Genomic DNA, 15,102 nt, shown 5'->3' with positions numbered 1-15,102 from the left:
GTGTGTGTGTGTGTCTGTGTGTGTGTAAGTGTGTCTGCCTGCTAGCCAAGTCTCTCATCTCCATATAAATGGCCTGAGGGAGAGGGGATGGTTTCTATTTAAACATGAATGTGCGTGTGTGGTGTGCTATTCTGGGATTGAGCCACAACTATCATACAGTGCAATCATCCACAAAAACATAATCATCATCACAAGACTTCCATGACTGCTAGTGTGTGTGAATATATCTGTGAGTGTTTCAATGGTGAAGAGATTTGCATGATGTTTGAGAGGGTGAGGTAATGTGCTGCTGCTGCTGCTGAGTTCTGGTTAACGTTGCACAGCTAGCTGACTGAACAGGTTACCTGTGCTTGGCGCATATTCACACTACAGATGGCTTGGCTTTTTCTTTTCTTGGTTTCCAATGGGTTGCTGCTTGTCTGTCCCTCGTTATTACTACCATCCATGTTCCACCCCAATTAATCATAAGATAAGATGATAGCAAGCAGTAAACAGCAACTCCAGTTGACAACAGAGCTTCCCAAATGGGTGATATGATAGACATTTCCTTTTTCTTAACAATCTATACATGTTTGTAAATGAAAAGTCAGCCAGTCATTTTTAAGGCACACGGTGTTTTGTGTTCACAAGCAAGTCACCTGTTTTAACAGTATTGTGCCATATTTCTCCAAAAACCAGTAAGGACTTGAAAATTTTTTTTTTTTATTACTATAAACATGGGCACTGTAGTTTATTTTAAATGACATACACAATCCTTGCTGCTGCAAATACTCAATGCAGCACCAAGTGTGTGAGCTGGTCCGTGGATGCTGAAGTCAACAGTCTATTTTGGAGATTTCATGTCCCTGTCTCTTGCTGTATGTATCTCTCTCTCCATCTTTTCCTGCCTCATGCTTTATTCGCAGTTTCTTTCTGTCCCTTGCCTTTTCTCTCTGTCACTTCAGATAAGGAGGGATTTCCGGTTTCTCCTTCTCCTCTATCTCTCTGCCGTCTGCCTCTCAATCAATGTGTGTGTGTGTGTGTGTGTGTGTGTGTGTGTGTGTGTGTGTGTGTGTGTGTGTGTGTGCATGTGTGCGTGCGTGCGTGCATGACAGTGTCTGAGTCATTCTAAATCTGGATGTGTGACCCAGAAAATGATTCATAAAGCATGTATATGAAGTTTAGTTTTGTTCCATCATCTGTCCTACAGGGGAGGCAGACAAAACCACAGTAATACTTTACTCCTTTGGTGATACAATGTCCAAATAATCTCTGGCATAAACTAAATGTATAATCTAACTTTTGCAGTCTTATTTTGTCTCTTTGGAACACTGCTTCATATTGTTGTCGAATCTTGTTGCATATTGTCAGGCTTCTTTAATAGCTGACAAATGATTTTTAAAGGGAAAGTTTTTTTTTTGTTTTTTTCCATTTTGGTAAATACACCTATTTAATCTCTCGCTAAGGGTTTCAGAAGATTGAACCACTCCCTACGTGTAGGTTATTGTAATAATCCGTACAAAAATTGAAGAGCAAAAAAGACAGTTTGCCTAATTTATGTTTGGTTATTTTGTGCTAAGTGTCATGACTGTTACTGTCTGTATGTTCTATTGTTCCTTGTCTTGTCTAGTGTTACTTCCTGTGTTTTCCCACCTTTGTTTGTTCTGCCCTGATGTATTCCACCTGTTGTATCAGCTGTCCCTTGTTACCCTTGTATTTAGTCTCCGTGTTTCCATTGTCTTTTGTTGGATAATTTTTTCTGTTAGCGTGTTTCTGTATGTCACGTTCTGTCGTGATGTGCTGCTGTTACCGGTGTTCTAGTTGGGCTAAGTTTACATGGAAATGATATGAAGAAAAAAACGCAAAAGTGGCGTTGTAATATCACTTTTTTATTTCACATTTAGACAAAGGTTTTGGGGAGGGAATCTGCATGCATATGTTGATGCAAAAAGTGTGTCAAATTCAATGTAGTATGCACACCAGGCGGCTAGGTGGCAGTGTGAAGCACTGCAACACAACACCACCAAGTCTGCGCGCACACGTGCAACCTTCCTTCTACTTTTCTACCTAGTAGCGCCAAACCAAAACATGGCATAGCAAACAGTTGACAGGGATAAGGCTCAGCACCCATGGGAGCAGTACCAATATCCTGAGCCTCACAGCCCTTCAGCCGTTTTTGAGAGGCAGCAGGCAGAGGAGGGTGAAGCAGACCCTCCTCAGCCCGCTGCCTCTCGCTCCCGCTTTCTCTTCATCCATAACGTTGGAGCCAACTCTGGCTCAAATGAATAGCCTACATATGGTCATCGAACAACCTTATCCATATTGTCAATCATTTCAATATTGCGACATTAGCCTACGTTGAAAATCTTTTAGCTAACAGAAGCCGTAAGCTGTAACAGAAGCTGTAACAGGCCACCTGAACCCCTTTCTCCTCATTTCCCTCCACACTGCTGTCTTCAGAATTGTGCGTTTTTACCCTTTAGATGGAAACGCAACGGTGGAGCGATTTTAAGATTTCCACTCTGGAGGGTGGTTTCACTTTTTTGGCGTTTTTTTTTTTAAGCCCCAAAAAAGCCGTCGCCGTCTAAATGACAGGCATCTGATAAATATTTGTACATGTACACACGAGCGTTCTTGTGTAAACGGCCTAAGTTTCCATGTTACTGGTCTTTTTGTACCCCTCTGTATTTTTGGAGGCATTTTGTCTGTGACTTCAGGACACCTTTTGTGTAACTTTTGCTTATTAAATCTTTGAATGCAACTCTGCTCTAGTCTTAACTGCATTTGGGTCCAAGCCTTGCTAACTCATGACAAACCCTGACAAATTGAGGTTAAAATGATATTAGTACTCAAATGTTTGGATATGAGCCACAGCCATGTGCTCTCACAGAACATCAGGAATAATCAGTAGTTTGTGTCTTCTACCCTGCGAAACAGATCTCTCCTTCAGTCTCTCTTCCACTTTTCACATAAGCATGCAAATTCAGGTGAGTCAATCATCTAGCGGATGTTATCACTTGTCTCTACCAGCATGCAATAAGCTTTAACAGCATACATACAACTTCAAATAAATCATGTCTCTAGTTTTTAAAAAAACTATGAGTTCTTTTGCTGTGAAAATAACTTTAAATCATCACACCATAGCTGCAGATTTTCATGCAACTCACACAAACTCCTCCTTTTTTTTTTTAGGAGGAGCTTCTGTGGTCTTTTCTGCAGGTAACATTGGATAAAAATGTCCCTCGGGACCATCTTGAACGTGCAATGCACTTTTGGAAATTGGGTTGCAAGTCACAGGCGTCTCTGACATGGATTACAGCTCATATCTGCAGAATTGCAGCGTGCTGTGAAATTTCCAAAACCACAGAGGCATTGTGGGACTGTACAGTACCTCGGCTCGCTTCTTTCTGAGGACTGAGGCTGCTAAAAGAAATGCACTGAGATAACTCGGATGTTTAGTACATCTCAGTCGGCATGCAGAACAGCTTTTCACAGCTGCAAAGGGCAGCCGCCCATGATTCATAATCTAAATTTCATTAAAAAACATTCAATCCTTGTTTTCTTCCCATTTCAACACCTCCCTTGGGAGCAGATTGCAAAATTCAACCCAAAACAAAAATAATTACAAGCGCCCACATAGCACAACAGTAATATGGAGATTCACTGCAGTCAAAGCTGGTTTAGAAGGGAAGAGGCAAACACAAATCCATTGTCCATCTCCCATAACAAGATGACAGCCTGGAGCTTCTCTCATTTCAGGACAAGACAGTTGTTTTTCTGTCAAACCACACATGAATTATGTACACATCAGCGATTTCATTGATGTCACCAGTGAGTTTATTTTTAATGCAAAACAGCACCTCTGCCAATTTCCACATTCCTTCAAAGGCACCATCTTGTATATTGTTGTCATAGGACATCTTTATCTGTCTTCAGATTAATTGGTCTGTCTTGTATGGTGTTGACTGGATTTGTCTCTAACTCGTGCTTTGTTTGGGCACAGACTTCCAGGCAAAAAGCCTTTTGATTGTAAATGGCATATGGTGTAAACAATGAATTACTCAATTACCTGACCCCTTTAGTGTTTCTATGTACAGCACACAATGGAACAGAGTACAAAATAAAAGGTCTGAGACATCAAAAAACAATAAGGTGCGATTTTGCATCAACAGTTTGAGCATTATCCACAGAAGAGGAGAGACTTGGCTTGTTATAACACCAATGTGGGACAAATACTCCCACTCAACTCATATAAACAATAAACATTTGAATATTTAATGGTTTGTCTACTCACAGAATCTAAAAGGGTGGTAGATCATATTAAATCGCTGCAACAGCGGTCTGTGACTTCCAGTGTTTTTTGTTGTTGTTCAGTATCTCACAAAAAACAGTACATCAGTAATGCAGTACATTTCATGTTTGCTTTCATCAGGCATATCATAACTATTTCAAACTCTGTTAATGTGCATTGTAATGACTCCCAGTCACACATACTGCATGTTGGAAACACAAATTCACATTGACATAGCACCATCCCGAGATTCCATACTACTGTAACCAAAGAAGATCGCCCACGTTTTGACTCTTTCTGAATGAAATGACAAAAAAAGAGGAAAAAAACAAGTAAGTGGTTGATTTAAGGAATTTCATTCAAAGGTATTAGTGAATTCAGGAAGCGACGGCTTTTGTTTTTGCATGAGCCACAGTATATGTACAGTGGATCAAAGTCAAAGCAGCCTATCTAATGTGCAGTATGTAACAGACAAACTTCCGGCTTTACATATGATTTACATACAGTATGTCCCTGGTGTTCATTTTCTTTGGTCACACAAACAATTTAATGTTCATTTGAAAAATGGAAAACAACACTATTCAGTTGTTTGATAACTTAGACCAAGTGGGTGAAAAAGCAAAAACTGAGTCAAAATGTAGGTGAGGCAGCTATGGTTCAGGTCCAGTTGTCCAGGTCACTGAGAGCCTCAGTGGTCACAACCTCCCAGATTTCAGCCAGAAAAGGCAGCTGGATTTTCAACGTGAAAAGAATGTCAAAGGTTTGAGATGCAGCAATGCGAATAAGAATCATCTCTAAAAATGAGCCAGAAGAAGAAAGAACACCTTATCTTTTTAACAACTTATCTAATCACTCTTTGTTTGGTCCAGTAATGGAGCCACGTCCTGCAAAAGTTTCACACTGCCATGTGAAAAACAACTTAAAGTGCGCCCTCCATCAGACGAGACAATCCCACGTCATGTGTCATAGGTCAAAGTTCAAACATTCACTAAAAGCGTCAGCAAGAAGTAACACTAAAAAATGGTGCTGCAGAGCCAAGCCTTGGCTGAGCTCACAGGACAGCTTATTATTTATATTATTTTTGCGGAATTTGGGAAAGTACACACACTGGGTCAAGTCAAGCTTTTTTTCTTGGAGATGAGACAATTTTCTATTTTAATTCTTTATTGTCACGTGCCATTTCTTTGGCTTGATGTCTTATAGTATAAAAAACCAGGATGACTGACGTTACCAGACTAGCTGGAGCTCTTACGTCCCTGTCCCGGAGAGCTGGCTCTGCCTCTCTTGCTCTGTGCTGGCAGCTTGCTCATCTTGTCCTTAAGGCCTTTGAGGTTGTACAGCCTGCTAAAAGTGAAGCTAAATGGGGCACTGGCTTCTTCCTGCCAACGTGCTTCCTGCGGTGATGCCGTCTGGTTGTGGGAAGGAGGATGGAGCTGCGCCTCTCTGTTAGAGTGTGTGTGGCAAAAGGAGGCCGGGGATTTTGGGTAAGGATGTTGATTCTGCGACTGGCCACCTACCGTCCCGCTATGCGCTGCTAGAGGCTGTCGAGAGAGGAGGCTGTGCTGGCCGTGGGGGGCTTCGGCTTGCTTCCGCGCTGCTGCAGACCCAACAGCCCTCACCGTCACTAGAGGAGGGGGTGCGGATGGCGGTTTGCGAGGGGAAGAGGTATTATCCAAGACCTGGAAACTACTGTGGAGCGCCTTGCTTCCTGCCTGGTTCAGCGGACGGCTTCCCCAGGGACGAGGCTGGGTGGCTGAGAGGGGTCGAGGGGGTCTGGATGGTCGGGAAGGGGAGGACCCTCCACTATCTTGCTGCGGTCCTTGAGGGGTTTTCGGAAAAGTGTGCAAAAGCTAGAGAAAGACAAGAGACTTGAGATAAGAAGAAATGTAGAATGTATGTGTAATGAGGTATCAATACATTTGACTGGTGTTTATTATAAGTCCAATGTCTTACAGTGTATCATATTATATTCGTGTGCTGGCTTATCTACAATGCAGTGTAACAAATTTTGCACTTACAAATGCAGTGCCGAGCAATGGAAGAGAGAACTACTTGGGTGTAATTGTGAGATCTGTTTAATTGCTGCTCTTGTTAATATTACACGACAGAACGGAGTTAAAACATGCCATCAACACTTCACTGACTTGTAAGGACTATTGTTAGATAAAAAGCGTAGACTCAGTTCAACGGTGAGCAAGTTAAACCTCGGTGCAAATGTGAAACCATCAATCTTTTACCGATTCATCAATATTGCATCGATGTGACTGCGTGCGGCGCCTCATTAAAAGGCTTTAATTCAAACACAGTCTCCTTGTTCAATAATAAACAAGTATCGTGTGCTTCAACTTAGTGATGCTCTGCTGGTGCATACTCAACTGACCTAGACACACAAACAAGAAATGGTAAACTTGCAAAATACACTGCATACACAGTTCAGAGAGAGATCGTGATGGATAATGCAGGGAGGGAAAACCTAGCATTGCTTTAAAGGTAATTATTATGCATGAGTCAAACTTGATAATTTCGTTTTCATTAAACGTTAGATAATCGGTGAAAAGAGGTAAATTCAAGGACAAGTTTAATAATTAGAGAAAAAAACTCTTGTTCACATTTTCTGAGAGTTTGAGGAGAAGATTGATAACACTCTCATGTCTGCAGGTGAAATACTGTCACTACCCCTTTTTTAGAAATATAAAAATGTACACTAGGTCCCCTTTAAAAAGTGGGTAAACTGTGCTTACCCTTTACGTCACTGGTGTACGCTGAACAGAATACTGCAAAGTGAGTTAGAAAATTAAAGAAAAGTACAAATAATTTTAATTAGATTGCCTGCACAGTGGCTTCAAGAGCTATTTTTGATGATGATGTGGAGAATTACTTTGAATATGAAGATGCAAACCTCCGCCACCTTACTTTTCATACCTTCTGTCCATCAGTCTCTGTGGTTGTCTGGGGCCTGTCTCTCCTCTCCACACTACTGGGACCTAATGGCGCCATGTCAACTGCCTTCTCTTTGTCTGCTCTCTTTTCCTCGGAAGATGCCTTCTTTGGTTGAAGCGCCTGACCTGTGGGCAATTGCTTTAGGTTCGTTCTTTCATTGGTCAACTCTCCTGGAGTCATTTCTCCGTCAACCGCTCTCCCTGCTGCCGAATGGTTCTGCACCGTCTTTCTCGTCAGGGCTCGGTGTTGGGCATCCTCGTTTTTTTCTACTGTCTCTGTCGAATCTTTACCTTGTTTAAAATGGTCGGTTGTTCTCTTAGCTTCCTCGCTGTCTCTCCTCTCCGTCCCCTGGTTATCTCCCTCTGTCCTCCTCTCTGCCACAATCAGTTTCCTCCCCTTTTCATCCTCTTCTCTTCCAATCTCTTCTTCTTTTGTGGTTTCTTTTTCCTCCACCATTTTAACTTTCTTCTCAAGTAAAGAAGATGAAGAAGAGACTCTAGTAGGCCTAGACAAACTCTGTGTATCACTGCTTGAGGTATTCCTGCCTGTGGTGCCTGAAGTAGCAGTACGAGTGTTAGAATTTACATGTGCAGGACTGGTGGTGATGGTTGTATCATTAGGAGTATTTTTGTGTGTAAAGCCAACATGCTCCTCTGTCCTCCCATGGTTGATGGAAGCTGCTCGCTCCGAAACAGCCTCGTGGATAGGAGAGTCGTTACATTCGTAATACGAATCCTCTGAGGTGGTGGACCAAGAGTCTGCTGTTGGTGAGAAGTACTCGTCGGGCGTAGGCGTTTGAAAGTCTGGAGTGTATGGCCGCAGATCCGGCGTGTGCGTTCCTGGGTCTGGGGTGGGCATAAGTGGAAGATACCCGTCTGGAGTTGGAGTACGTATGAGAGCTGTGAGTGAGCGTGATTCTCTCTCAGGCGTCATCGAACGTAAGTCTGGCATGAATTTTTCGGGGAGACGTAAACGCAGGGGTCCTTCAGGTGTGTGTGTGCTTCCCCGTGCTTTAGGAGTTTGTTCTTGAGAGCTGCCATGTGTGTTATGTTTTGCAGTGGGTGTGTTGTTTGTTGTGTTGTCTGCGTGGTGTGCCAGTGAGAAACTTGGATTACCTTGTGTGTCTGTGACTGATGTGTGTATGCTGTCACTAGCACTGTCTCTGGATAAGTGTGTGGAAGAAATAGGAGTGTGTCTTGGCGCTTTTATGGAATCCGCAGTCTCTAATGTATCCATATATTGTGGTATCAACTCACTATATGATATTCTCTGAGGTACATGTGCTCTTGCAAGGTATGTTTTGCCTTCTGTCAGGCTCTCACTTTTTTCACTTGGTCCTTTTGAAAACTCACAGCCTGTTAAGGCTCTTTCTGGAGCCTTTATCTCTGCCTGTAGTGAGACTAAACAGTCTATCTGTGGGGTTAATTTGCAGTCTATCAACGTCAAAGTCTTGGGCTCGACATCTTTCAGTATTATTTCTTGACTATTCATACTCTCTGTCTTTGGCGCATCAGCAATGAAAACATCAGACTGCTTTTCTAAGTTGTTTCCAGCAACAAACTGCAATCTTGCAATGTCATCATGTTGTCCAACTACTTCATTCTTTGTCTCTTGGAAAGTCCCACTCTGTTTTTGCCGTAGAACTTTTTCTGTGTTCTCTGCATCTTTCTGGGCTCCTGTCTCGCTTCGACTGTTTGTTGTCTCAGGCACTTTTTCTGGCGATGTCCGTGCCACATTTGCTACATCGGGCTCACTGTGGACCGCGCGCGCCCCTATGCTCGCCTCAGGCCTCCTGACAACATCGAACTCCGGCAACTTCTGGCCATTGCCCATGACGCCGCCTTTGATAACCAGCTGGAGCGTACGAGGTTTAGGAATGGGGGGGGTTGAGTTCAAACATGGGGATGGTGGGGAAGAGGAAGGGGGAGGATTGAGAGTTGTAAGAGAAGAGGTGCAAGGAGGAATGGAGGAAGAAGAGCTGTGGGAAGACAAAGAAGAACAGGAAATGAGACTCGTGCTTGTAGTAATGGAGACGTGATTGTTTTCAGAAAGGGGAGTTGTACTGACAAACGGAGAGCATGTGGCAGAGGTAGAGGAGTAGGACATGTTGGGGTTGACGGTGGGAGTCTGGGTGTTAGGGGTCATTTCAGAAAATTTTTGAGGCTTTGATTCTGTATGTGACGGCACGGTTTTCATTTGTGTCTGTAATTCTGTGTTTAAATCAGCGGGGCACAAGTGTGAGGCTTGTGTATTACTCGACTCCAGGATGTTTGACATGTACACAACAGCATGTTGTGAGTTTAAATCACTTTCTTCTTCTTTTTTAGTGCTCGATCCTGGGAGGGTGGTGACAGTTTGTATGGTGTGTGAAGGCCTCCCAATGGTAGGAGTGGATGCTTTGCTGTTAGATTGGCAAGCTGTGTGTGCATTGAGGGGAAGTGTGGTGTTTTGGCTTGTATCTTGGTTGGTGGGTATGTTTGAGTGCCGTTTGTTCTCAACGTTGAGAGTCTTAGTCGTGTCTTTGTCAGATTCACACTTTGGTCCAGATGCAGGGGATTTCTGTACAGGTGCTTCTGCTTTACCTTTGAAGTCACCAGGCCCTGCATTGACTTGTGTTGGCTGTGTTATACCTACCAGTGACTCTTCAGCCTTTATTCTATCTTGTGCTAGTTGGAGTTTATTTATCTCCTCATATTTAGCAGTCAACTGTCTGGGCTTGGCAACTTCTGGCAGGGTTTCCTTAGGCATGCTGAATGGACTGCTAAACCTGATCGCTTGGCTGGTTTCAAACATCTCAGATCTCTGTAGATGGACCTGATTTGGTTTTCTGGCATCACGAATGTTAATGAACCCAATAACATCACTGGGGGGATCAGGTTCTGGCCAGGTGGGCAGGTATGACATCAAGCATGCTTTCTCTAGATTGGTGAGTCCGGGGTGGATGGAAGGAGTCTCCTGTATGGCTTCTTTGTTCACCCTACTCCGCCTCCCCTTCTTCGTTTCTGGGTTATTGGAGTTCTTCAGATTCTGGGTCTCTTCGGGGCCAGCAGAAGGGGTGGGGCTGGGGTTAGCTAAGGTAACCAGGGCGTATTTGGGGCTGTTCAGTTTCCTTGCAACATCAGCAGAAAGAGGGGCTACTGAGACCGGCTGTGGGATGGCCTCCAACTCAGGTTCAGGCTCCAAGGCAACTTTCCGGAGGTCAGCAAAGCTGGACGTTGCGTAGAGGATGCGAAACAGCCTGTCGAAGGCTTCCACTGCCTGGCCTGTAACCACGGTGATGAGATTTGTGTCCAGCCGCGATGACATCCAAGTGAAACTACAGAACAAACAGCAAATTCAAAGTTAGACTAATTTGAAGTAAAACCAAGACATTGCCTTACAAACTTCATTGAAAAATAAACTGCAATAATTGAACCAGGCTGACAACTGTGGCAGCTATACATGTAAGTGCATGGTGAATACCGTGCAGTTAACCTGAAGTGCAGAGCCAAAAGTATAACTGTCCAATTACTTAGGGACTGCACAGTAAATGCATTTGTTTGTTGTACATTGCATACATTTATAACCTGTTTGTCTGGTGTGTAAAGAATGCTACGGAACATGAATGGTTGAACTGTTTCTTTCACTCTCTCTTTTTCTCTTTCTCACACTCTCATATTACTCTCACTCACTCACTCACTCACTCACTCACTCACTTCACTCACTTCACTCACTTCACTCACTTCACTTCACTTCACTTCACTGACCTGTACGACCCAGACACAGCTTTGTCTCCATCGATGAACATGAATCTGTGTCCCATTCGCCCTGTGACTTTGGTGCAGGACCGAGTGTGGAACTCTCCTCCATCTGAACACCGTACACGAAGGTTCTGTAACACACATTGATAACTGTCATATCTTCATTGATAGCTGTCATATCTTCTCCAGATTCAGAGCTAACTTTAGAACCTGGGACCTGTGTGATGAGCAGTTGCAAAACAATGACACTTTTCTCGAACTGACGTTTTTCATGTGTACATCTAACCTTAAAAAATAGATGTTTTAACAAACTGTAGTCTGTATGTGTAACCCACAACTGTTAATATAAGTACTTTTTAATAAAAACCATGTTGCCATACAATAGGAGCAGTAATGTACCACTTTCATCCCTAAAATTAAGGACATTGCTCCGCTGTTTCAAACTGCTGATCAATTAGACATACTACATCTAATGTATGTTACTCTTACACAAACAACATGATGTTAAGTCCCATGGATTGTCATTTAACCTCTATCTTTTCTTGATAAGAGTGCTGCATTGCATGGTCAATTGTCTCGACCTTTGTTGGTCTGTGTTGGAGCTTGCCTGCTTTACTGATCTCTCTCTGACTAACAAGGCACATATACTGTTAAGATGCTTCTGTATCAGGCTTTCCTCAGATTAAAACCTGGTGACCGGCAGGGCTCAGTTCTCTGTCCACTGAAGAGGTTTGCAAAAATGCAAAAAAGATTGTTGCTTTTTTGTTTGGTCAAGCCAGATGAGGTTGCATTTTGAAAATGTTTCCATAATCCATGATGGCAACACAATCTCATAGTTTAGAATTTAGTGTGATGGATTTATTTTTATGTTGCGCTGTGCACATGTAAGCAGAGCCACTCTGACCGGCCTCCAGGTATGATTGTATAACTGTAAAGTGATTTTTTTTTTCAATAAGTGCTAACATTTAACTAAAGTTCATGATAATAAATGGGTGGTACAGTACATGCTGCTGTTTACCTTTCAGATAGGAGATTACACATGAAAGGTACCTTGAGCTAAACACTCTGTCTATCAAGTCTTTCTCAGTTCTCTCCTTCTGACTCACTTTCTTTCTTCTATCCTCCCTTCTTTCTATAGAACAGACTTGCTTACCAACATCTGTACAAAAATACAAGAACTGCATTCTAATTTTGGCATAGACATATGCAGCCCTTTTTCGATGGAATATGGTTTCATTGGTTTACGATAATCCATTCTTTGTCCACAGTTGTGTATTGGAGTGTTCAGGTAGTCCTTGAAAACTAGGAAACTAAAACATCATGTGAGGCAGGTATTTAGTTTACATTGGTGATGAGTCAATGGTGCATACAGAAGCCCTGCATGGTGGAAAGAATAGACCTTAATTATGAGGTTTATTTTGTCTGATAAATGCGAGGAATTGTGGGATCACAAACCGTTAAAAACAGCAACCCAAAATCCCTATCATTCAAAAATATGGCAAATACATACAATGTGATATGTAAAGTGAAATACAGCTTCAGCATGGCTGTGTTGTCTGCCAGACCTTGTTATGTAGTAGATTTCTAGATTTTGAAAGGTGGTTTTGGGTCCCCCTAGAACATTTGACTAACACACCATTACTGTGGTTGTTGTGAGTTTAGATTTAGTCTCATAATAATCTCATTTGGGGAGGACCTTTAGGTCCATTGAAAGACTTTATGAGCCACGTCTGTACGGAGGGGCCAGGTTCTGAACAACGCAGAATGCAGCCAACAAGTTATAGAACAAGTTGTCTTGATGCAGCAGATTATTCCTGGTGTGGCTTGTCTCACAGTAGAAACATTTTTTTTCTTCCTCCTTTGGTCACACCCTTAACTCGTTTTCCCTCAGTACATTCCTTTGGCCAACTGATTTGATAAAATCTGCAAATTGCATTTCTCTTCTATTTAATTCCAGAAAGAATCTTTTGTGAAAGAACAACTACCAAACACAATTAAATTGCAGTGTAGAGAGCTCTACAGAGAACAACATTCAGACTACCTGAGACACTGTGGATTTGTTCATTTTACAAAAAATACTCTTAGTCCACATCCGAGAGGGTCAAGGGTCACTGATAGAGTTGAAACCCCCCCTTAGACTGAGGACTAAGAGGAATCTGGCACCTCTTTGCCAAAATACTCATCTCGCCACTTATCTGCTCCTCCTCCCATTCTGTCAATCCACTCCTCTACCTACTACCTGTGAAAACTCACATTTGTCACATCTGTCTTCTACTCTTTCTACTAATCTTCTTCAATTCAGCAGCCGAGACTTGAGTCCTCGACATACTGGGAGAGCTTGTGTTAGCTGCGTATCACTCTTTCTGGTCATAACTGCCACTTGTACAACTGTACCCTGGGCTGTTACATTTTTGGGATGTCACATAGTAGCCACATTGACAAGAGACTTGACTGTCAGAGACTTGTGTAGTAGGATACAGGACAATTTAATGGGCAGAACCTAGCGCAGACACGGTACACGACCGATAAGAATACATAATATTTTTGTGGCCAATTGTAGGCTACTGTAGCTCTAAGTATGCCAGCTGTCAAACACATCTTGTTTAAAACCCTGGATCTCTTTGTTAACACAGCATTGTGAGCAAGGGAACCACACAGCAGCTTAAACAAATAACTATCACTTAAAATGATATTCGCTCTGAATACAAGTGACAACATGCGACGCCGGCAGAGCCAATTTGGGTTAAAATAACAACTGCTTTGCATGTATTTCTGCAATATTTCAACATGTGGTGGTACAAAATATTGTACAAAATGGGAAACCATTCAAGGAAAGCTGGGACACCAGGTTTGTTGTCATAATGCATAGCCATCCTGTGATCCAACATTTGATTAATTTAAATGTAGGTCAACTTGAAGCCAGAGTGCACTGTGCAGCTGCATTACTGTTGGCAGGTTTGCACACTGTACTTGTTTTTGGGGCCAAAAACATGATTGAGATATCCCTAAGAATGTAAATAAAAACAAAAAAATACCAGCTATTTCAAAAAGCAGTTGCAATGAGAATAAGGCCTTGCTATTTTGAAAAACTGAGACATTTCACTTCGTTTGTGCCCTTTGTTTACAGGCAAATGGAGAATTTGTCTCTGAAAACGAGTCTTTCTAAAAACTGTGGAGATTTTGGAAATCTTTGTTTGCGCGTTTGCATGTAAACTCAGACAAAGGAAGTGATTCGTGGGCTTGAGCTACTCGTTACACTGCCACCTACAGGTTTGGCATGCTCTTGATGGCATATACACATGGGTACGTGTAATCAAACACTTTTTTATAAACTGACAGCTGTGCACAATGTAATTTTTGAAAATGGAGAGGTTGAAATGTCTGTTTATGAAAATAGCCGCCCACGTGTAAACGTGGCCTAAAACAGGTCTAAAACCTCATAGCATTTTGCAAATCCATGTGTGTTTCTAGTAATATCTCTGAAGGTCTCCTAAATACAGATTTCTGCTTCTTTAACGTATTACTTCCTTCCAAATACTGATCCAAATCATTATTGAATTTGAATTTGTTGATAACAAAAACAAGTGTAGCAATACATAATAATATTGAGGAGGTGACGCATCGTAATATTAAATCAATTTGAATTGACAGGATAATCGTAATCGAATTGTGAGACCAGTGAAGATACACACGCCTACACATCTACAGAAACATTTTTATAGGCTGACTTGGCAGCTTGATCAAAAGATTTAGTCAAGAAGACAATTCATTGAAGATAGTGTTGTATTCTGTGTAACTTACTTCTATGTGTCCCAACATGCCTAAAATGTGTTTTAGAACTTGTGTTTTTCATGGTAACCGGCCAATTATGGAATAAAAACTTTCAAAGTACAAGAATTATCTATGGTACAGTGCCAGCTAGGAGGTTTTGCTGGTTGTTATTGAGCTCTGTTTTGTGTGTGTGTGTGTGTGTGTGTGTGTGTGTGTGACATACGACATAAAGACATAAAGATGATGGCATGTGCCATCATAATAAAAAGCCCTTGACTTCAATTATTTGTCATTCTTTTGTTTGTTCCACAACAGAGCCTTACAGATTTTAGTCAAATTAGAGAATCATTTTCTGCATTCATGAACATGTGACCCCCCCCC

General features: G+C 42.1%; 1 protein-coding gene across 6 annotated transcripts in view; it reads right to left on the bottom strand.

Annotated features, from left to right (window-relative positions):
• Positions 1 to 2,446: 2,446 nt before the first annotated feature.
• Positions 2,447 to 15,102, bottom strand: part of fam83ga (family with sequence similarity 83 member Ga) — a 15,398-nt gene continuing 2,742 nt past the window's right edge. Inside the window, exons 3-6 of one of the 6 annotated variants that reach the window (XM_032537221.1) lie at positions 10,957 to 11,081; positions 7,193 to 10,526; positions 7,012 to 7,044; positions 5,870 to 6,120 (exon numbers count right to left, since the gene is read on the bottom strand). In XM_032537221.1, the coding sequence (XP_032393112.1) occupies positions 7,015 to 7,044; positions 7,193 to 10,526; positions 10,957 to 11,081 (3,489 nt within the window). In that variant the 3' untranslated portion in view covers positions 5,870 to 6,120; positions 7,012 to 7,014. Of the gene's footprint in view, positions 6,139 to 7,011; positions 7,045 to 7,183; positions 10,527 to 10,956; positions 11,082 to 15,102 lie in introns of all 6 variants that reach the window. The other 5 variants (XM_032537225.1, XM_032537222.1, XM_032537220.1 and 2 more) reach the window with 5 other exon arrangements.

The sequence above is a fragment of the Etheostoma spectabile genome, chromosome 15 (assembly GCF_008692095.1).
Source record: "Etheostoma spectabile isolate EspeVRDwgs_2016 chromosome 15, UIUC_Espe_1.0, whole genome shotgun sequence".
In the NCBI taxonomy this organism is placed as follows: domain Eukaryota; kingdom Metazoa; phylum Chordata; class Actinopteri; order Perciformes; family Percidae; genus Etheostoma; species Etheostoma spectabile.
This window is presented reverse-complemented; position numbering and strand designations above follow the sequence as displayed.